Raw genomic sequence first — 23398 nt, 5'->3', positions numbered from 1 at the left:
TCTGGAGTTTGTCCATAAGGAGCAGTTAGCAGAGAGCTACACTTTCGAGAAGACTTTATTCCTGTGTCTTCTGCTTCAGATCCAGCCTGCATTTCTGTTCATAAATTGGGTCTGCAAGGCATCAGGTTTATTTACTTCCCCTTTATAGAGGCAACAAGTACAGCAGTGAATGTGGTGAGCCCTCAGCAATCATGTCGAACCCCCACATGGGATGTCTGCTGGAGGAGTGTGAGGGAAAGGTGCCTTCAAGTTGGTCTGAGGAGCTGCAGTCCTGTGCTGATGGGAATGAGGCACCTGGACTGTAGTTCCCACTAAGGAATTAACACAGGCCTGCTTATGGGAAGCACGCTCCTCATGAATGCTGCTGCTTTGTGAGTTGTGCTGGCGGTGCAAAGGGCATTTGCCTATAGCATATTTGGGGAAGAGCTACAGCATTGTCCACACCAGAACATCCTGGCTGGAACAGAAAATCCCAGAGTTGAGGGAACAGTAAATGGTATCTGCTGGCATTCCAGCATCAGTTGTGGTGTGTTCACAGTAATCCAGCATCCACTTGGTGGCCTCTCCCAGCTCCGGTGCTCTTTCTGACTCCCTTCCCTTCCCCAGCAGCCAGCTGCCATGTCACTGCCCGGATGGCTGGACCCAAATGTGCTGCTCTCTGTAAACAGGCTAAAAATATCTCCTGCTGTTCCTGTGAGGGCCCTCAGGCTGGGAAGGAGGCTGGGATCAGGCAGCCTCAGGGGATGGCTCTGAGAGATGGGAGGTGGGAAGCATCCAGAGACAGTGCTGTGTGAGGAACCCGGGGTTTGTCACAGGAGGGCTGGAGCAGCTGGTGGGAAGGAATTGTTCCTCCTGAGGATCAGGAGGTGATGTGTGGAGGACAGTCTGGTGTCCCCCAAAGCCCAGGACAGTGCTCTGCTCAGGCCAAGCAGAACAGGAGAGAGATTTCTCCAGCTGCATTTTTCATCTGAAGGCAATAATTTGGTCCTCCTGCTCTTCTGTTTGCACTGCTGGACAGACTAGTGGAAGGCAATTATGAAGATAAATGTTTTCCACCTCCTTGCAGTGCATTTATGATTTAAAGAAAGGCTCAGCAGAGGTTACCACAGGCGGTTACAACAGTTTCTGATTGCTGGGCTGATTTCTGGACTGCACTGTTGCTCTGCTCAGACACTGCTGAATTTATTCAGCCCTACAAGATGACAAGAAAAAAAGGGTCATTTTATAACGATGTAGAAAACTATCAGCAAAGCTCCATTCAGGAGATATTTTTGTCAGTCCTACATTTACTTCCTTTGAAGCACCTTAACCAGCTGTGCTCAAGCTGGCATGGCTGGGAAGGACCGAGGACCACATCTGTGTCACAGGGCTGTGGCCAGCATCCTGCAACTCTGCCTGCTCTGGGACGTGCCACTGCCCTGTCAGATGGAGCCCTCTGAAGGTTTGTTCCCCTGATTTCTTCCTTCAGGAAGCCTGTGTCAGAAGGAATTAAAAGCTTGTATTTAAGTAAGAAGAAGGAGGGAATACCTCTGGAAAATATTTTTCCAGCTCTCTCCAAGGTGTGAGGCAGAGCCCTGGTAATTGCCCCAGCATGGCCCCAGCACCCCACATCAAATGCATCTGTAGTGCTTTTGGAGGACAGCTAGCAGGACTCCTCAGTGGGAGGAAAGCCAGGTGTAAATTAAGGCACAGCACAACAATTCTGGACCTGGAGAATGGCCCACAGTCTCTACTTCTTGCAGGCTGCCAATCAGCTGCCTGTCCTGGAGCAGCAGATTGGGCTGGGGGAAGGAAGAGATGGGAGGGAGCTTGCTGGTGAGACAGAATGCAGGCATCTGATCCCCCAAGCATCAGTTGATGAAAGCTTGGTTTTATTTCTTTTAAAAAGGTAATGTTACTACAGCAGCTCAGTGTTAGTGTTAGGAGCCAAATCAGTGCTAATGAGGTCCTGCAGGTGTACCCTGATAAGGGCTGATGCAGGGCAGCTGGCCATGGTTTGCTGGGCTGCTCCAGGTGCCTGGAAGATAAGATGGAAATAGGAGAGCTAGAAGCTTAAGCAGCCTGTGGGAGAGCAGCAAGTTGGGAAATTGGCTTTGTTTTTTCTCTCCTAGTTTGAAAAATGGCTATCGTTCTTTGGTACCACATTTCTTTAAATTGATTTTTAATGCAAATTATGCACAGTTAAGGTTTAACACAGAAAATCTTGAAGGAAAGGGGAATAAGTCCCAAACTGTGGGTAAATACACATGGAGTTAATAATTCAGAGCACTGATGTGCTGCTGGCACCCCCGGTCTGTCACAGCTGAGAGCCCAAGGAGAACTGCAGGTGGTTGGACAGGCTGCTCCTCGCACCTGTGCTTTGGTCCAGTGTGGGGCAGCACCCAAGCAGGTGCATCTGATTGCTTGGTTTTTATTGGAAGGTAAATTCAAACCATGATCAGCTGCCTGTGCTCCATCCAGAATGAATCTGTAATCCTTAGTGTGTAAAGCAGTAGAAGCATTACGTTTAGTGTATTTGTTCCCACTGCCTGTGGTAAGCACACAGCCGAGTATCAGGGTGATGCTGTGTGCTGATCTCATTCAGCTGGGCCACTCAGTTAAACGGGGATTTCTCAGTTTTGCAACTCCAGTGTTTCAAGTACTTCTACACGTCATGCCTTTCTGTCCTGCAGCTGATCTAAACGATACATTTCTGTGACTGCACAGTCCCCATTGCTACCATGGCAGCAGCCAAAGGGGCTGCAAGCGACCGCCGGGGAAAGGAGCCGCACGGCGAAGCCTGCGGGATGCACACAGCTGCAGGGCCGTGACCCAGCTGCGCTCTCCCGGTTCCCAGCCGGGATTCTCCACCCCGCTGGGTGGGATCTCCCCGTTCCCCTTAAAGGGCAGCGGGCGGCAGGGCTCAGCTGTCCCCGCGAGTCGTTCGGAGGGACAGATATTGCTGTGCTTGGCGTGACGTGGCTCTCGTCGTTCTTTCTATGGCAGGTAGGAGCAGCCTTTACTTTTTTCCGTACTTATTTTGTTTTTTTTCCAGTGTTGTTTCAAACAGTAGGGTGTGTTTGGGGGCGGCTTGGTTTGCGCCGGTGTACGTTTAGATAGAAAGAGAAAAACTTTCCAGTGCTAGCAGTGTGGTGCCGGTGGAGGAAGCAACCCACGAAACCAATAACCACAAAAAACCTGTTAGTAGAAAGTGCAAAGCGAACATCCGAGAGTCAGCGACCGCCTGGCGCGGGGTGGCCGTGCTGGGCACGCGTCGCCTCCGGGGGGCAGCAGCCGCCCGCCGGCGGGATGCGGGGATGCGGAGCGCCCCGGCTGGGTTTCGAGAGCCGTTGGCCGGAGCCGCTATGGGGGATGAAAGTGTATTCCGTGCCTCTCCGTAGAATAAATCGAGCTGTGTTTGCAGCCTGCTGCGTGTTGAGGTCCTCCAGCCAAGTTTGGAGTCCGTTTGCTTCTCGTCGCCTCGCGTCACTCGGGAGAGGGGAGGTGCTGGGGCCGGGCGGGGCGGCTCGCGGTTGCTTTAGGGCATGAGTCGCTTTAGGGGGATATCGCTAGTCTTTGGGAATGAGTGCAGTGATGGTGGCAGCTACAGACCGTGAGAATGGCCGCGGTGCTAGGTGTGTGCTGGGAAGGGTCAGCGCAGGAATGCTTTGTATTGGAGTGCAGCCCCAGCACAGGAGGGCTGCTTGCTTCGTGGGGAAGGAATGCAGCCAGACTCTTAAACGTGACCTTCTCCGTGTTACGCGTGGTGTTTGGGAGCTGTTCCTCTCAGTGAGCAGCCCGCAGCCCGGCCGTGCCCAATGGGGCCTTTCCTTTTGTTAGGCAAAGCCTATTGATTTAATTTCTGCATCGTTGTTCAAGCTAACACCGAATATGTCACTGGTGGTGGTGCATGAAATTGAACAGCCTCCAGAAGGGCTGAAACATGAGGCTGACAGGGTGATGCAGGCCAGGTGCTGCTGTAGGCAGTGATGGCAGTGAGCTGCAGATGCTACATGCAGCAAATGGCAGAGCCTCAGCGCGCCTCACTGCTGTGGCTCGGGGTGTGCTGCTCTCTTCTGAGCTGAATGGCTGGTCGGTTTGACAGCAGAGGAGAGCTAACTTTGCATGGTGTTTTGTTGAATGTTCCAGTGGTGGAACGTATGCTTGGTTGGGTCTGGCCTGGCTTGTGATGGGCTGTGAAGTCTTCTCCTAAACTTCATGAAGTTATTAAAAGTTGGTGTATGGATGGAAGACTATATAGCATGTAGAGTATCCAGTGAGATTTGTTTGCTTAATGAATAAGTGAATTACAGTGTGAAAGTACAAGGGCTGCTCCCTGCCTCACACCAACTCTGCTTCCTCTCCCCCATGACCTACATGCAAGTCTCTTCCCATGCTGTTTCTGCGTGTGCATTGCTTCATGATGAAGGTGCTCTCATGGAGTGTAAAGGTTTTTCAAAAGGATCCATAACTTAAAAACATTCCTAAAAATCCTGTGGATTTCAAAATTCAGAATGAAAACTTGTTTTGAACCTCAATGCCTTCAATGTGTAGCTCCTGCTGTCGTTGTCCCACTGGTGTTGCGGGCTCAGTGTCCCTTATCAGCACAGGGTTCTGTGTGTTCAGGGCTTTAGCTGAACACACTACTAATTACTGAAGCTAGAGAGCTGCTTGAAGCAGCTTTAAGGAGAAACTTCAGGGATCTGCCTTGAGCTGCTTCCCAACTGGTCAGACATTAAATGAAGAACTTGGATAAATCTAAATGACAGCTTGTGACCGATGTGCCAGACACTGTGCTGCAATGCATGGAGGGCATCACTTCCCCTGAAGCAGACCAGCAGACGGGGGACAGCTGCAAACTACTCACCTCTATTAATTTTCACACCATGAGTCTTTCATGGTCAGTAATATGTTACAATTTTGCTTTGTCTGGGATTGCCTGGTTTTGGCTCTGGGGAATGGTGTAGCCTGTCTGGGTCTTGGAGAAGCATGATTTATGTTTGGTAAGGCTGGGAAGGTGATGCTCAGGATGCATGCAGAGAGGAGGCCAAGTGAGCTGCTTTGAACACCAGGGAAAACAGCAAAATCTTCCCTGGGCTGTCCCACCCAAGTTTGCTAAGCCCTAGCAGAGGAGATAGAGGTTGATGCCTCTCAAGGACTGACGTGGGCCATGTTCTCCTTCCCTGGAAGAAAATTGATTGTCCAGAGCAATACAGAATGCAGCACCCTTGCATGTGTTGGAGCAGCCCTGAGCCACCAGGGTCCAGAGCTGGTGGCTGGGGTTTGTGGCTGGGGCTCTGCTGCCAGTGGTGATGGCTGTGAAGGTCTCCTCCTGCATAGAGACTGAAGTGACTTGGTAGTGTGGCATTTTCCAGCAGGTTTGCTTATTTGGGATGGTTGTGGGACTTGGAAGAGGAAGTCTCTGGGTGGGGAAAAAAATCACGCAATTACTCTAAACCTAATTTTTTGTAGTTACCACCAATCTTAAATTCTGCAGTGTGACTAAACTGCTGCAAGGCCCTCACACTAGCACTTTGTGTATATATATAGCACATATGTGAAATGTAATTTCTAGGCACATTAGGGCTTCTTAAGGAAAGTGCAGATAACCAGCCTGGTGCTCTGCAGGGAAAGCATGTGAGCATAGAAAACTATAGGTCCTTTCCTTTTGCTCATGTACTTTTCACTCTTGTTCTGTGTCAGCATTTGATGTACTCCAGCAGAAGAGCTGAATCCAGAGCATAGCAAGCAGAATTTAGCAAGCAGATCCCTCCTGGCACCTCACATGCTCACGCAGCTCCCTCTGACTTGGCTGGCCAAAACCCCAAAAGGGTTTTGTGCCATGTAAAATTGTACGGGAGAGGAGCTGCCTAATATCTACCAGAAATAAGTATTTGGCCCCACTGTCAGACCACGTGAGTCCGTGGGCATTCTTCCATAGATTGAGGTGGCTGTGGGGTGGCTCCTCCCTGACCTGGTACCTGGACCAGCACCATCCCAGAGAAGCAGACCTGCTGGATGATGCCACCCTCCCAAGCATGCAAGCAGTGCCAATGTCAATTGCAAGGTGAGGGATCCACCCCTCAGCGTGTCCTGGAGTCACTGTGGGAGTTGGCACTCGAGTTATGTTCTGGTGCCAGGAGAAGCGAGTACATGATGTTCAGGGAGAAGAGGTCAGCTCTCTTCCTGTTTAGATGTTTTCCAAAAATGCTTGAGCATCTGAGTGGAAAAACGACTGAGGGAACCATTCAAATTAGGAAACAGGAAATACTTCAAAACTGTAGATGCAGTTTTGGCAGCTGAAATGAGAAGTGAGATGTTAGGTAGGGCTGGTGAGTGCCCTGCTGGGCCAGTCTGGTTCTCAGGTTCACAGGTCTGGTTCTCATGCTGCACACAGACACAGCTTGCCCAGTAGCTGCTGTCAGCCCTGTGCGAGGTCCGAGCCAAGGCACTGGGTGTCTTGTGTCAAAGCAGTGATGTTCAGTGCGAGGTTCTTTCTGAGTTCAGAACTTCAGTATTTCCATTAGTGGACAGTGAAAATGGTGGCACTAAAACCAGAAGTTCTACACAGTATAAGTTAGTAGCAGATTTTCCAGTGCTAGGCTACCAGTGTGATGAAATAAGGTGTTCATGCCAAATGTCAGCTCTGCTCTTGACTCTTCTTCCCTTTCAGCAAATCACTGGGTCTCCTTATACTTTTTTCTAGCCATACTTTAAGTTGATGTAATGCTACTTTTAAGCCTCTTCAATTACTCCTGCATCTGATTGTATGTAATGTGCCCTGAGGGCAGTGCTTCGGGTTTGCCCATTGATTTGCTGTGTGATCATGAGTGCAGTTAACCCTCACTGTTCAAAGGAATTGTGCTCAGTTATGCTCATGTTCGTGCTATCCAGATTCCTGCTTTATACTCAACAGCTCAGACTTTCCAGGCAGTTTTTTATTGTTAAATTTGAGAACAGAATCTAACATGGAAGAGATTTGGGTGCCTGAAAGTTCCATTAAATTCACCTCAAGCAAGTTTCAGTAGAACTTACAGAGTGAAGCAAACTTCTGAAAATGTCACCCTAGTTTCACTTCCAGGGCCTGATGTTACATGGACACCTGAATTTCGAGCCAAATGCCTAATACTGCTCCAACCTGACTGGTGCTACACATTAAGTATGCACAAAATTAATGTATGCTAATGCTAGAGGGGGAAAATGCTTGAAAGTGAAAACTATTGTGCATCAGAATGCATTCTTCAAGACTTGCTGTTTTATCTCTACTCTGAACTTAATGACAGCTTCCTCTGAGCTGTGTGGAGGGCTGCATTGTGCTGCTTTCCCACAGTTCCCTCCATGTGGGAAAGCTGGGGCATTCAGTCAAGCAGTGGTACCAGCTCAAGGACAGGTCTTCTGAGGGATGAGCGGCCAAAGAAGAGGTGTGGATGGAGCCTGTTATGCCGCTAGGATCGGCCCCTGGTTTTGATAACATTCTTAGTTTCCTCCTGTGTATAATGAACAGCTCTGTTCTTCCTTAACTTTGTCGGAAGGTTTCTGTGAAATAACATGGGCAAAAAGTGAACCCATTTTCTGAATATTTTAAGAACTTGCTGCTTAGTTTTGTGTGTTATTTGATGGCAAATACAGCTTAGAAAAGCAGCCAGGATGGGTTTGGCCCCTAGAACCATTTTGGGAACATGCAAGTGCAAACAAACCTTTCCTAAAAACATTCTTTGCAACCCCACCCTTGAGGAATGGCCCTCTCTGGCAAGGTGCAAATTTGGTCAATGCTGAAAGTAGAGTGCTGAACTGTGGCTCTCCTCTGCACTCAGCAGTTACTTTTATATTGCTGAGAGCTCCCTGGAGTCGGGGGGTGGGCTGCTGGGGAACCACGTACTGCACGGGGTGGGCAGGGAGGCAGCATCTGGCCGTGCATCCTTGAGACCTGATGAAAAGCAATGGGTGGGGATTGAGAGGCCGGAGCATGGCCTCAGTGGCAGCAGCAGCAGGGTTTCAGCCCTGCCCAGCGATCCTGTCTGCACACATACAGAATACAGAGTACCCATCTCTGAACCAGTGTTGCAAAGGGTTTAGTTCAGCATCCCTGCACAGCAATTAATACAGCAGAGCTGTGAGCAGATAGTCTGAATGCCTGCAGCAGGAGCGCTGCCACGCAAGTTAGTTCCTGGAATTTGTAAAACATTTCATGCTCCTTGCTTGTGAAACAACATAGAAGTGCATTGTCCAATTTCTACAAATATCCTAACTTCTATATAGCATGCCCTCAAACCACTGGAATAGTCATCTGACTTCAGCAAAGACAAGGGTGGAAATGGAGTGGAATGGTTCCAAAAAGAAAAGCTATCAGACCTCAGCTGTGTTCTGCTTATTTTTTTTTCAATTTGCTTCCTTTTCATTGCTTTTTCTATTTACAGAGACATAAATAATGTTAAATTCCAGATCACCCATGGGTCTGAAATCCAGCTGAAACAAGGACTCCTGCCAGTTTTTTGCAAACGTGAAAGAAAAATAGCTCATCTGTAGTAAATGCTCCTTCTGACTTATGTTATCCCTTTGCATTTAAGGTCAGCTATCTCTGGGGGGGGGGGGGCGGGAAGGAAGATACAGGATATGCAGAGAGTCAGCTGCAATAACAAGCCAAACCTCTGCATGAAGGTCTTATCATCAGGATTTTGATTTTCAGACTGTTCACAGCTGCCAGCACATTTCTTTCTTTGGCCTGAATAGCACAAATACTGGGCTATGTGGTGCTGTTCCTTATGCTGGTGTAAATCTAGGTCAGAGCTTAAACCTTGACTTTTGAACATATACACATTTTATCCCTCAGTGGGATCTCAGTGGGATGGCATGTGGTATAAAATTAATCACAGGTATAAATCTATGCAAGTCTTCCCACTTCTGTGAATTTGACTTCAGATGACCTCAGAGTAGTGCCTTTGGAATTCAGTTTGTGCAACACAGGCAGATTTTGGCTTGGTGCTCTCTGCTGTACCTGTGATAGGGACTGAGAGTGGCTGTTCAGTTACAAACAGATCATTCTGAAATTCTTCCAGTTTTCTTTTTCTTAGTAATGTTTCTCTGTCCTGACAGAGAAAATGGCTGCAGGTTTTGTAATCAGTTTATTCTGCTGCTCATGCAGTTGGAAGGACTGAAGGAGGCATCCTTTTTTGCAGGTATCTTCATCTTTATTTCCTTTCTCCAAGATTGTACCCTCATAGAATCTTAGAACCACAAGGTTGGAAAGGAACTATAAGATCATCTAATCCAATCATCATTGGTCATGATTCAAAGCAGGAGCAGTGAATAATTCAGCTGTGGTATGAGTATGCTAGAGATGAAGTGTTATCATACAGTGGCCAATTAGAAATGTTATTAATGATTACGCAAAGGTGCTGAAATGCAGTTCAAAGAGGACTAGCTGGGTCAGGAGACAGCAGCTGGATTGAGACACTTCTAAGTTCTGCGTCCATTTTCTGCATGTCTGATTCAAACTTTTCTTTCACAGAATCATAGACTGATTGAGGTTAGAAGGGACCTCCGTGTCCTCTGGCCCAGCCCCTCTCCAGTAGTGCCGCCCAGAGCAGATGCACAGGACCACGTCCAGGAGGCTTTTGAAGCTCTTCAAAGGAGGAGAGTCCAGAAGCTTTCTGGGCAACTATGCCAGTTCTCCATTGTCTGCTGAGCACAGAAGTTCTTCCTGATGGTCAGACAGAGCCTCCTCTGTTTCAGTTTTTGCCTATTACATTTTGTCTTGTCATCGGGCATTGAGTCTGTCTCTTTCTTCTTTGCACTCTTCCTTCTTCAGGTATTTGTGTGTTGATGAGATGCCCCTGAGCTTTCCCTGGGCTGGACAGTCTCAGTTCCCTTAGCTTTTTCTCACATGGGAAACGTTGCAGTCCCTTCATCATCTTAGCAACCTTTTGCTGAAGCATTTCCAGTAGTTCTATGCCCCCGCTGGGGAGTCCACAGAACTGGATGTGGTCGGTCCATCATTGAAACTTTACCAAGTTGGTCAAGCATGACTTCTTGGTGATTCCAAGCTGTCTACTTGTGATGATTTTCCCATTGCTTATATGTCTGAAAATGGTTTCCAGGATTAGCTGCTTCATCACCTTCCCCCTCCAATTTGAGGCTGACCAGCCTTTAGTTTCCTGGGTCCTCTTGCCCTTGTGAGGCACTTCTCCCAGTCGCAGTGGTCAGCCAGAGGTTGTTGAGTGCCTGCACTGACAACAGCCAGCTCTTCCTGAACCTGTGGGCTCATCCGTCAGGGCCCACAGGTAGGGACTGCTCCTTGAGGCCAGTGTGTCTGTGCTCCCTCCTGCTGTTCTTTGGAGGAGGGTTTTGTTTTCTCTAAGGAGTATGCAGCCCTGTGATGCTCACTGCTGTGTTCAGAAGGGGGGAGTTGAAAAATAGCTGAATTCCTCTTGGTTCTTGAAATAAACTTGGAAAAACCTTTGAACTTCCTGTGCTGGAGGAATATGTTTATATGTTATTTTCATTACGTTTCTCTTCCTGAGAGTGTGAGAAAGGTGGCAGTGTGGGTACAGGAAGGGGAGCTGGGAAGCAGTGTGACCATCCCATCTCAAGAACATAAGATGTGCCAGTGTGCAGCCAGGTTATAAATGGTTTCAGGAGTGCAGTTCAGCTTTGATGCATATAATTTTATCATTAGAAAACAAACCCAAGGAGAAAATGGAACTTTACAAAAAATAATCTTTGTTTCAAAGTATTATCTACTGAAAATACAGTTGATTCTACTGACCTTTACAATTGTTCTTCTTTGAGATGATCTGATGCCGACCTTAGAATGTGCCACAAAGTCCGTCCAAGTAATTATCAGAGGAATTATTGGAAAGGAATTAGTTAATGTAATGCATTTTATATAAAATAGTATGGCAAAAAAAAAAAAAAAAGAAACAACTTCATTTTCTGTACTGTTACCTCTGCTCACAGTGTTTCAGGACATTGGTGCTTGTACACTTCTAGGTGGATAGCAGGAGCTGATTCTGCAGCAGCTGTTTTCTAAGGCTGCACCATCGCACCTCCACTTGGGTATCTGCGGTTAGGATAATCAGAAGAAACAAAGCTTCTCAGAAGAAAAAAGACAGCACGTAAGGAATAACAAAGAGGAGATTAGCTACATGCCTAAATTAAAGCTTATGGCTTGATTAAATGGCCTTAGCTGTCTGCTCTGAGGCTGTAGTGCTAGGAGGTCTCGTGGGTCTCATCACCAGGTACTTGTAATAATGTCACTATTTCCAGGACTCTTAACACAAGCAGCATGGCAGGGGAGGAATTGCTGAGGGTAGCTGACTGAGGATAATGGATAGTAGGATGAAATTGAGAGGAAAAACTTAATTGGAATTAACTAGCTGAGAAAAGCCTCTTGATTTGTCAGACAGTGAAATTGCCTCCCAGGAGCAATGGGATAGTCCCAACCACGTGGGCATTTAAAGCCAGTCTAATGTGTATGGTTCCCTGAGTTAACTGGAGTATCTCAATAATTGGAGCTGACACAAGGATTTATCTCCTTTGATTGACTCGCTTTCAGGGAGGCTCATCTCTTTGTGGTAGGGTGCAGAGCTTTCAGGGCAGCTGTTTGCACTTAAACTGCCAGAAGCTGACAATATGTATCCATTTCAGCTCTTGGAATGCCTTCTTTGAGAAAACACTTAAATCACTGAAATAGACAGTGCTAATCAGTCTGCAGGAAAATGGAGCGTCCTTACCTGGGGCTCTGTGCCATAAATCTTCTTGTGGCAACGCTCAGTTATCATACAGCACTAGAAAGCCATTTAGGTGCATTACTGCCAAATGCCCAATCAACCTGAAAAATTGGGCTGATTTTGGCCAAGCCCATAAAAGGAAAAAGTGTTTTGCCAAACGTATAAAAACAAATGGTCGGTATTTTGGCAGAAGATACCATTTGCAATAGAGATATTAATCACACTGAGATGATGGAAGTGATACCCCGTGCTGATTTGCAACAAGCTGATGTACTGCAGCAGGTTGGCCCTAGAGGGTGAGCTGTGCAAGGAGCTTTTGTGATCAGCTGTGGCCAGCAGCAACCTCTGCTCTCTCACTTTGCCCTCTCAGTCAGCACAGCTCTCCAGATCAATGCCTCCTCCAGTACTCCAGTGCTTTTCACAGCGTGCTGGTTTGTGTATGAGGTTTATGAGATATGCCCAAATCCATCAAGTTGGATAAGGAGGAAAAAGCTATTGCTATCAAAGTTGGCATCAGCTTGGAATGTTTGCTGACTGCTGTGCTTCAGGTCACAGCTGGTGGCTGTCTGTTGATGTTTGCAAGGCTGTGGGATGACTGACTCAGCCTGACTTCCCAGCTGAGAGGTACAGCCTCCCAGAAGTTGACTGGCCTGTAAGCATACATTTCCATGGTGAAATTTGCCATTTTTTTCCCTTGGAATGTTGTCAGATATTGCAGTATGAGGGTAATACTGCGATTTACTTTTAAAGAGTGAATGGTTTTAAAGGAACTTGCATTTCACTGGGACATCCTGTTTCAAACTACTGTTTTTCCTGTAATGAGAAGGTTGGGTTAAATATATCTGTGCGAGTGCAGGGATAAAAAAAAATCCAAAATGTGAAGGGAGAGCTGAGGAGAAGAGCTGGTGGAAAAATGGAACATACAGAAGTTATTTAAAGATACAAAAAAAAAAAAAAAAAAAAAAAAAGTTAAAAATACCCCGTGAGAATCTTAGGCTTTGGTGGTATCTGTAAAGCTGGTTTTGCTTCCAGCCCACCGTTCCCAGGCTGTTTTTTTCTACACTTGTTCTCTTTCAAAGAGTCCTTGAAGGGTGCTGGCCTGAAGCTGCTCCCTTGTGTCACGATGCAGATAAATTGTCACTTTGCATGTTGTGTGAGAGTGCAAGTAAATAAATAACAGTCTCTGTTAAATCCAGCTAGCCTGCTTGGCTCTTAGTCATGTCAGCCCTGAATTTCATGTCTGAACGAGACACAGTGCAGAGATGGATTTCCTTTGATATGTTCCTGAGTAACTTGCCATTTAATTTAACTGAGCAGGTCCTTGTTCTCCTGTTCTGGAATGATGGATTGTGAAATACACTCCTCTAAATTAATCCGGGCACTTGACTTCCGTCTGCAGAGTGATCTTTCTCAGTGGTATGCTAAGTATGCTTTTAAGAAGTATGCTGAATATGAATGCTATGTGCTTGGTCGATGATTTAAGCATTTACACTTTCTAGACTTCACAGAAATAACAAATATGGCTTAGCAGCATTTTTTATACCCTTTCAGAAGTGATCATTCAAGTAACTTCAAAGAGACTTAAATGGATTTCTAAGTATGATGATAGAAGTGAGGGCAACTCCCCTCTCATCAGAAAGCCATCAATTGGAAATGTGGCTGAGCAAAGCTTGTAAGACTTCTGATTGCAGGGCTTCCATAGATCATCCAGAAAGCTTTATATTGGAGCTATTAATGGTAAAATATTTAGTGTGGGTGCTGTCACTGCTTATGCTGGCTTGGTGCTGGAAGCGAGCAGTGCCCATTTTTTTTCCCCCTTTTTACTGTTTATTCTTCTTTAAAGATGATGAAAGGTATTTCTGGGAGGAGGAAAGAAGGAGCGTAGGAATACTCGTATTCCTAGTATTCCTAGCATAGGGAAAGCGTCTCCTTTATAAGAACAGCAAGATTTGCAGTGAAGTTGAGTAACTGATATTGATGTAAACCAACTCACCAGCTCCTACCAGCCTGGGTGCTCCCTCGCTCCAGAGATAAGGACTGTGTCACAGAAGGGGTTTCACAGCATGCCTGGGGGCCAGCTGGAACCCAGCACTCTTGAACATGGGAAAACATGACAAATGCTGCCATTACTGAACTATGTCACAGTGTTTTCTGGGCAAAGGTAGATGACAGTAAGCTTTTGGCAACAGATGAACTGCAGCACATGCTTGTCCATCCATTCGTTCTTGGTGGGTTTGTGTCTATGGAGAATGATGCATCGTTTGGCTGAAACCAGGTTCCTGCTTTGATGTTTAGTTTGTATGTGTTAGAATTTGACTGGAATCAGAAGGCCTGATTCCTTTCACTTCACTACCAGTGGTGGTAGACATAGGGATGGTATCTTCTTTGCAGAACAGGCTAAGAAAGATTTGTGTTGTTCAAAGCATACTAATATTTTGGACAAAGTGAGAATGTGCACATGCTAACATCCTGGTATTGTCAGGATAATGTGTGTTTCTCTTGATCTTTCTAAAGACTTTTACATACGGAATGTAAACTTGCTTCTTTGACTAGATAGATGAGGAGCCTTCCAAATTTTATTCTGTACCAGCCTCTGACATTTGTAATGCCTCAAGTAAATTTGGTGTGTATTTGGTAACCAGAAGAAATGACACGTATATTTTCTATGATACCAACTTAACCAGCTTTATCTGTCTCATTGCTTAAAAATAAACTGAAGAATTGCAGCCCACTTCTTACTTTCTGTCAGCAGTCTCCCAGCACAACACATACTGTTGTGATCTGCCAACTCCACGTCTTGAAACAGAATACACAGCCAACCCATCTAAGGAAAAATTATTTGGTTCAAGAATTGTGTCGTGCCTGGGCACAAATAAGACCTTAACCTCCTGTCATGATTAGGCTGGCACCGAGCTCTAATTCAGTCTTAAGGAAGGACTGAGTAGCAATGAAATCTGAAGGCAGCTAAGGCAAAACGTGATCTTTTGATCTGAAATGCTTTTGTTAATGAGTTTTAGTTTTTTGCTAGTTTTAGTATCAATATTTCTTCTCTGAGCATCATCCTTAAATCTGGAATGTGAAATAATGTTCTTTTGAGTTTGGAAGGTCTATAAAGACAAAGTAGTTTAATAACCAAGATGAAAGGCTTTGAAGTCTTCAAGCCTTACAGGCTCATGTTGATTTGTGGTGGAGTCTGGACAGGGGATGCATTTTTATACCTGTCAGTTGGTGTGGGCACCTTGTGATCAACCGCAGGTGTTATGGAGGATGCAGCCACATATCTTTAACGTACTTAAATGAGATTTGAAATCCAATGTCTTGTCTTGTCTCCACAATGCCATGTGAGATAGCACTGAGGCTCAGGTGGTTGCCAGATCTATGCCTGGATCTGGCAATGCTTTGTCAGTCAGAACAGGTGCTGCCAGCCCTGCTGGGAGAGGAGCTGGGAAAGGGCCTTGCCAGCCATCCCAGAACCAAAGCGGTGGCTTCAAAACTGACTTTAGGTTCTTTGTTATCTCCTAAAATGAAAATCACGACTAAGCCACAATGAAGGTTTGGTGTCTCAGGCAGTTGCTCTTTAAACATTTAGCGCTCCATGCTGCAAATCCCATGTGAGACAGGCTGAGAGCTAGGATGCTTGCCAAGGGCTTTAAGCTGATACGAGCTGCAGCCACTTCATAAACTGCTTCGGTGCTGCGCCCATTTTGGGCCAACCCAGCTCGAGGAGTCTTGACATTTCTGGATGTCCTCTAACCATGTAATGCTGATAGAAATGTTTAAAAAGTTGTGAGTTATTTGATGCACTGTGTTTAAATAAGCAGTCTTGTAATGCCTGACAGCTGGGTGAGACGAGCGCTCTGGGGAAGGAAGAGGTCAGCACGAGTTATGTGCAGAGCTTAAACTCTGACGAGGGACATGTTGGATCCACAGAACAGAGAGCAAAGCCGGTGGAGCACTGGGAGTGCCGTGCTAAAATGTTAGATGTTTAGAATGTTTGAAAAGCTGCAGTGGACTCTGTACTCTTGTTTGAGTAAGCACTTAGTTTGGCACGAAGGGATTAAAACTGGTCACAAGGCATGGCTGAGATACATCAGTGTGTTACAGAGCCTACCACCGCATTTGAATGTAGCTTTATGTTACCTTTACGTTGATTTGAAGCCATCTCCAGACCTGTTGCAGGACCGAGGTGTGTGATTAGGGTGCCAGTGTCATTGTAGCAATGCTTTTCCACTTCTACAGAATTGCTCCAAAGAAAGTTATCTTAACACAATGAGATTCTTGAGCCACTTCTTGACTCTTGTGACAGTCCATATGGTGGCTGCAACTGGAGACCCTCTGTCTGCTTCGTACATTTGGAAAATGGATTGGCAAGTTCTTACTGCCATTCCACAGTTCGCCTTTCACGTTCTGATTGTGGTCTTTTTTTTTTTTTTCTTTTTTCTCTTCATTTTTTATTTGTGTGCATCAGTTGCTTTATTTGTGTTCTCTTTTAATGTCCTCTTCACATTCCAGTTTCCAAACTGGAAAGCTGAAATGCATCTCTGCTTCTCTGACACTCCAGAGAATATGTGTATATATATATGCACGTGTGTATATATATATGTGTGTGTGTGTGTGTGTGTGTGTATATAAATATAGATATGTATTAGAAAAAATGCTGTTTTCTAGAAAGGTCTCAAAGATGTCAAGGATGTGTCTGATGATGAGTTTGATCCAGGAAAACATCAAATAACATGAATTATATCATAAAATCAGTTCCTAGTCTGCAATGACAGATTTGGCTGGGATTAAGCAGTACTTTTTTTCTTTCTTTCTTGTTGACACATTCTTGGAATAGAATGGCAAACAAACATCAAATACCACTGGAAAAAGTTTCAGCCTATGGTGGGAATGCAAGCTGATCAGTCACTAATGAACAAACATTAGCTGTTCATAGAGACCAGCAAATTTCCTAGCTACAAGGAGGAGGTTATTAATCTGAGCAAAACTGTGGGCTCTCAAATGCTTGCAAATAACAAAGTAAGGGTGTGAATGTGGCCAAACCAAACTACTGTAGAGAACTCGAGCATTTGCTAAACCTCTTTAGTCTGCATTCTATCAGGATTTCATTCAGCTCTTACTAGATTAATAATTAGTTTCATCAATTACTTATAACTGAAGTTTCTCTACTCCAGTGCTTCTTTTTAAGGAGAACCACTGTACCCAGCTCTCCTGTAACAAGATTACAAGTTCTTTGCACCACGTTGCTCCCATTGCTCCCATGCAAAACCCCACTAGTGGTAATAATTGGTAAAAACCAATTCCAAAACACTGATATTTGGGTGTCTGGTTAACTCTGACACTTGCTTAGATGGAAAAGGAGGTCGCTCAGGGAGACCAGATGATGTCATAAATAGTGACCCCCCAGCCTTTGTCTGTGGGGAAAATACTTTTTCAATCAATAGATTTTCTTTGGTTGGGAGCTTTTGGTTTTGTTAGACTTATTAATTTTATCTGATTACTTCCTATATTAAGTCATCATGTTTGTTAATTTTCTTTTGTGGAACTGACACTTCTTCCCCACTGCCTCAAATATCCATCTTTTAACTGTTGTCTTAATGTATTACCTGTGTGTTCTGCATTGTGTTATGTATTTCCTGCCCATCAGTCTAACCCGAATCATGCAGCTTTTTTCTGACCATCTGAAAAAGACAAATTATGAGATCTTTTTATTAGGAAAGCAAAAGTGAAACTCTCTATCTGTATATATACTTCCAAAATGGAAGCACTCAATTTTGAGGTGAAAGTTCATCTTGGAGAAAGAGATGCCTGAAACACTCAGCCAGGTTGCACACACCTTCTCAGACTCAGGACACCACACTCATCAGATGAATGCAACTGCAGTAGTATCAGTACGTTTCCATCTTCACTGAGATGTTCTGTGCAGCTAGGCACTATTCACTGGAAGAAAGGATTTTGCAACTTGTAGCTATACCAGTTGTTTTCATCCGCTCCTTTTCATGGGAAACAGACTTCAAGATGCATGCCATTTTGCAACCCTCTTGCTGTGTTTTCGCTTTCCTAGTGCTGGCACTGAGGTGGAACCTACAGCCAAGTTGGAGTTTATTGCTTCTTGCATAGCTGTTTTGTTATGCTCTCAATTGTGGTGTTTGACATCTTGGCCAGAGTCAAAGCTGGCCATGTGAGAGCATCTGGAGGCAGCCTTCATGCCAAAAACTTCAGTATTAAGGCAGTTCTATACCCCTGTGAAGAAATCTTTTAGTTTCTTTATGGCTCCTGTTGTTAAGATATGCAAGCATCTTTCCCTTTGGGAAGTAAAAGAAAGATCCAGGATCTTTGTGTTGCAAAGACAAGAGCCTGGTCTCTTAATGTTCCCTATGCCAAAGTGTCACGGAGTTGATCAGATCAATCTATGTCTGTGACAGGGGCGGCAGGCCTCTGCTCTCCCCCCCACCCCGGTCCCACAAAAAAAATGGGAAGGAAGGAAGGGAGGAAAAGAGCAGCGGCAACAATCTATGGAGGAAAACTTATTTTACTATAATATTGGAATACAAGATAACACAATATATACAATTTAATTGAAATTGAGATTAATAAATCAGACAAGATGAGAGAGAGAGTTCCCGGGACCGATTCAAACCTGAACAGCTTGGAACGGCCAGATAAGCACCTCCAGCACCCCTGCAAGGCAGCAAGAGAGTGCCCCCTCCCCCCCACCCGGAAGGGCCAGATCCCGTGGCTGCTGTAATGTACAGGGATAGGTAGCTGGGATTGGGGCAGTGACACTTTAATGCCCCGTACACTACATGATGTTTTGATGTGGAATACTGAAACCATAAAAAAAAAAACATAGAACCATGACATTCCACCCCTTATTCTACATCGTTACATCATGCTTAGAATATATATACATATATACAAACAAACACAAAAAAATGATTAAAATGCACACATGACTATATACATATACACAGAATTAGTAACTGCACTCCCCCAGCATCAAGTTTCCTTGTGGTACACATTGGACATCCCCATTCTTCTGCATTACCCACCAAGTGGATCCTGGTCCCTGGGCAAAAACTGTACCATAGAGAGGTTTGCCCTTTCCAGAAGCTGGAAGAACCCAAACTGCCTTTCCTAACATGTTCTTTACATGTACAACAGGGACTTTATCTCCCTCTACAGTATGTAGGGAACTGGATGGGTTAGGACCATCACGATTGATAGATCCTCTGGTATTGACTAATCAGGTGGCTTCTGCCAAATGCTTCTCCCAGTGCTTAAATGTTCCACCACCCAGTGCTTTTAGCATCGTTTTTAACAATCCATTGTATCGTTCAATTTTGCCAGAGGCTGGTGCATGATAGGGAATATGGTAAATCCACTCAATGCCATGATCTTTGGCCCAAGTATTTACAAGAGAATTTTTGAAATGAGTCCCATTATCTGACTCAATCCTTTCTGGGGTGCCATGTCGCCACAGGACTTGTTTCTCGAGACCCAGTATGGTGTTTCGGGCGGTAGCATGGGGTACTGCGTATGTTTCAAGCCACCCAGTGGTTGCCTCCACCATAGTAAGCACATAATGCTTACCATTGCGAGATCGTGGCAAGGTGATATAATCAACCTGCCATGCCTCCCCATATTTGTACTTTTGCCATCGCCCTTCCTCCCACAGAGGTTTCATCCTCTTGGCTTGTTTGATGATGGCACATGTTTCACAGTTATGAATAACCTGTGCAATGGCATCCATAGTTAAGTCCACCCCTCGGTCTCTAGCCCGTTTGTATGTTGCATCTCTCCCTTGATGACCTGAGGTCTCATGGGCCCACCGAGCCAGAAATAATTCACCCTTGTTCTGCCAGTCCAGGTCTATTTGAGCCACCTCAATTCTGGCAGCTCGGTCTACCTGATGGTTGTTTTGCTGTTCTTCAGTAGCCCGACTCTTGGGCACATGAGCATCTACATGGTACACCTTTACAACCATATTCTTTGTTCGGGCAGCAATGTCTTTCCACAGTTCAGCAGCCCAAATAGGTTTACTCCTTCTTTGCCAGTTATTTTGCTCCCACTGCTGTAACCACCCCCATAAGGCATTTGCCACCATCCATGAGTCAGTGTAAAGATAGAGCATTGGCCACCTCTCCCGTTCAGCAACATCTAAGGCCAGTTGGACAGCCTTTACCTCTGCAAATTGGCTTGATTCTCCTTTCCCTTCAGTGGCTTCTGCAACTTGTCGTGTGGGGCTCCACACAGCAAGCATCTGCGATGCTTTCCCACAATACGACACGATCCATCTGTGAACAGGGCATATTTCTTTTCATTCTCTGGTAGTTAAAAAAAAACAAAAACAAAAACATAGAACCATGGCACAAAGAAATCTTCAAAAAGCACGGTTTAACTTGTGAAGGTTGGTGTTTGTTGAAATGAGGTCATGCCTTTAAGTGTGTGCGTATGTGTTTATGTATCCACATAGGAAAACGTAACCTGTTTACTGGTGCTGACTGTGGCACCAGGCCCCAAATCCTTATGCATTTATTGTCACATGCTACTGTTATTTTGCACGTGTTGAGACCCCCTCTGGGCTTTATACTCTCATCTCCTTGGTAGTGGAAGGTGCGAACTTGACAAAATGTCTCTGATTTTCTTTCCCTATGAGCAATGAAATAGTCAAGAGAACCTTGGAGGCCTGAGTGTCTTCATGATATTTTGCCTATGCATGCCTATTTATTTGGCTGGCAGAAAAAGAAAATAGGTGGAAATTATTTTGTTCCATTACTTTGTCAGCAGCTCAGAAACAAAATGTGGGGTTTCTTGTCCAGCTTCAGATTCCTCAGCCCACTCTAGGGCATTTCTTATTGCAAAAGATTTTTCCATTTCCGTGAGCACCTCTACTTACAGTCGTTCCTCCTTTTGTTGTCATATAATGTTTCTGTATTTGTTACCATCAGGAAAGAGTGGATTTCAGTTGCAATCAAATGTGGCTGTGCAGAGGGAGCTTGTGGCTGCTTTCTAGAGACTACTGCATTTCTTTAGGGCCCAGGCCCAGGAAGAATTCTTGTATTAAATAGAAAATTCTTGCTTATGTATTGCATTCATTCCATCTCCTTTTTTTTTCTTTTTTTTTTTCCCCTGCTATATATGTTATTTTAGTGTTCCAGAATACAAGAGCCTTAACATTGCACATTGTCCTACAGAGTTTCATAGACACTAGAGTGGCTCATAGAGTTTGAATCATCTTTTGGTCACTGTGGATTACTGCAGCATTCTACCTTATGTCTGTCCTGTCTAACTGTAATGCCTAACAGTCCAGAAGCTATCAAATTAGTTGTGATTTAAGTTAACTTCCAGGGAAGTAACATTAAATGTTCTAGTTTTTCTGAGACCAGCCTACACAGAGCTGTTTGCCTTGTTTCACTATCCCTGCACAAATGCTGTTCAGGCTGGAAAGCCTGGTTGTGCCTTTCTATTAGAAATTCATCATTTTGTATGTCTCTGCTTAAAAATCAGAACTAAGGAAAACTTAATGTTATGCCACAGCATGGGCAAGATGCTTTTTTCACACTACTTCTGTAATACAGGTTTACTGATGTTGGCTGCACTGGAAGCAAGCAATTACCCAAGCTGTTACCTACAGCTCCTCCTAAGTATTTCACGTGGAATTTATCTCAGTCCCTGTAAAACACCAGCCATGCAGAATGCTGTACCTGCTGCTGTTGGACAGTGTGCAGGAGCAAAGCATGGAGAAGCACTGGGTCTGGGACTGCAGGGAATTTTATCTCCAATCTGCTTGGAGAATACTGCTCAAGTGTGATTTTAGAAATCCTCTAAAGTCGATGGGAGTTGGACACCTAATTTTGCTGAGTCCTTTGAAAATCACATGGAGCAAACAGTACTTCCTCTAACATGTAGAAGGAATTAAGAGATCAGCGAACGCTGGTAAGCTAGTTAATGTGATCTGCAAAGAAAATGCCTTTAGACTTATCTGGGTCCCAGTGACTGCCAAGGGAGGCTAATGACAAGGATCCGAGCAAAGATCTTAATGGTGGCTTGGGAGCCCCAGTAATCAGCTTGGGAAGCTAATGTCAAGGAGCTGGATAAAGATGCAATTAAACTCACCACAAAGTCTGGGGATAGATTGCACTTCTCAGCTGTGATAACTGAGGAGTTGGCTGTGATTCCAAAACAACAGCATGACAGTAAAGTAGGAAACAAAGGGCAGACATCTCACTGTTTACATTTCCAGATGTACATATTTATTGCCTGTGTAGAGCCTAAATTACCCTGGCAAAATTCCAAGCAAGGATGCTTTTGCTTTTTCTCTGGTGGGTTAATAAAGTGCAATTAGTCTTTGCTATGTTACACTGTATGGAGGACTGCTGGCTGTTGAGGAGGCTGAGCAGGGCAATGGTTTGGGACTGCTGGGGAAGGGAGGCAGCGGCACTGGCTGGGCTGGGGAGCAGTCTGCCTTCATCTCCGATAAAACAGGTTTCAAGGAGGGGTGCCTGGGCCTTGTCTTGTCTGTTGTTGCTGTAGCAGGATTAACACTGTGTGGAAAAAGTCTTCCCACGTAATCAGAAATTGGGGAAGAGCAGAATTCTTTGGACTTTTTTCCAGTTGCCTTCCAGATTAGGGTAATACATAATAATAATAATAAAGGCAGAATCAGTCGTCTTACCTGCTCTACCTGTATTTGCATGGCACAGGGAGGAGCAGAAGTGCCTTGAGAACTTGCCTTGTTGAGCAAATCTGTTATTTCTCACAAGCACAGAACTGCAAAAAAGCTGGAAAGTGGGGCGCTGGGGTAACTGATGTCAAGGTGCTGTCAGCAGCAAGAAACCTCTCCTTGGTGTGGGTTTGGGGGAGATTGAAATTGCTCTCAAGTAAGACCTGACCACCACTCAAAAATGGAAGACTGCATCGTGATGGGACGGGGGGAAATGATTTCAGATGAAAAGAGGGAGATTTAAATTGGGCATACAGAAGTTGTTCACGGTAAGGGTGGTGAGGCACTGGTAGAGGCTGCTCAGAGATGTGATGGATGCCCTGTTCTTGGAGGCATTCCAGGTCAGGCTGGATGGGGTTCTAAGCAGCCTGACCCAGTGTAGGTATCCCTGTTCATTGCAGTGAGCTGGACTAGGTGACTTCTAACTCTAAGAATTCTTTGATTGTCTCAAGGTGGAAGTATTGCACCTACCACAACTTTTATAAATACCCTGGAAAATTAGTTCAAAGATAAGAGAGCAAGTCAGACCCCAGTGTAAAGAAGAGCACATTCATGGCAAGGATTCCTACAGGGCTGGGTGGGCTGGGCAGCCTGGCCCCATGCCTTGCCCCGTGTACGTCCACCACTGCCCCTTCTTTCTATGGAAGAGGCCACCTCTAGGTGTGAAAATATCATTGTGTTTTCTGTCCTACTCATAGCTGGTGTCATTGCTAGCCACAAAATATTTGTTTGCCTCTTCTTCTTCTCATCACAGCTTGGGTTTTGGTTTGCTCTAAAAAGAATGTCATCCATATAGAGTGTTGGGAAGTAGCAAGCAGGGCTGAGCATGAGACCGCTGAGCTTTATTTCCATGGTCTGACCCAGGTGCAAACCTCAGATTGCTGTGCTGTTATACTGGTCCTTCTCTTGGCTCCTGTCGGCAGGTTTGCTCTCTGTTGTGGTTTTCTCTGTGAGTATAATGGCT

At 45.2% G+C, this 23398-nt stretch overlaps 1 protein-coding gene across 4 annotated transcripts in view; it reads left to right on the top strand.

Annotated features, from left to right (window-relative positions):
* Window positions 1-2469: 2469 nt before the first annotated feature.
* LOC128081541 (rho GTPase-activating protein 7-like) overlaps window positions 2470-23398 on the top strand; it is a 33067-nt gene continuing 12138 nt past the window's right edge. For 3 of the 4 annotated variants that reach the window (XR_008207219.1, XR_008207220.1, XM_052684889.1), the window contains exon 1: window positions 2473-2985. Coding sequence is in view for 2 of the 4 variants with exons in the window: in XM_052684889.1 (XP_052540849.1) it covers window positions 2979-2985 (7 nt within the window). In the remaining 2 variants the exon portion in view is untranslated. Of the gene's footprint in view, window positions 2986-23398 lie in introns of all 4 variants that reach the window. The other variant, XM_052684887.1, reaches the window with a different exon arrangement.

The sequence above is a fragment of the Tympanuchus pallidicinctus genome, unplaced genomic scaffold (assembly GCF_026119805.1).
Source record: "Tympanuchus pallidicinctus isolate F22 unplaced genomic scaffold, pur_lepc_1.0 scaffold21, whole genome shotgun sequence".
Classification (NCBI taxonomy): domain Eukaryota; kingdom Metazoa; phylum Chordata; class Aves; order Galliformes; family Phasianidae; genus Tympanuchus; species Tympanuchus pallidicinctus.
The sequence above is the reverse complement of the archived record's forward strand: the minus strand, read 5'-3'. Positions and strand labels throughout refer to the sequence as shown.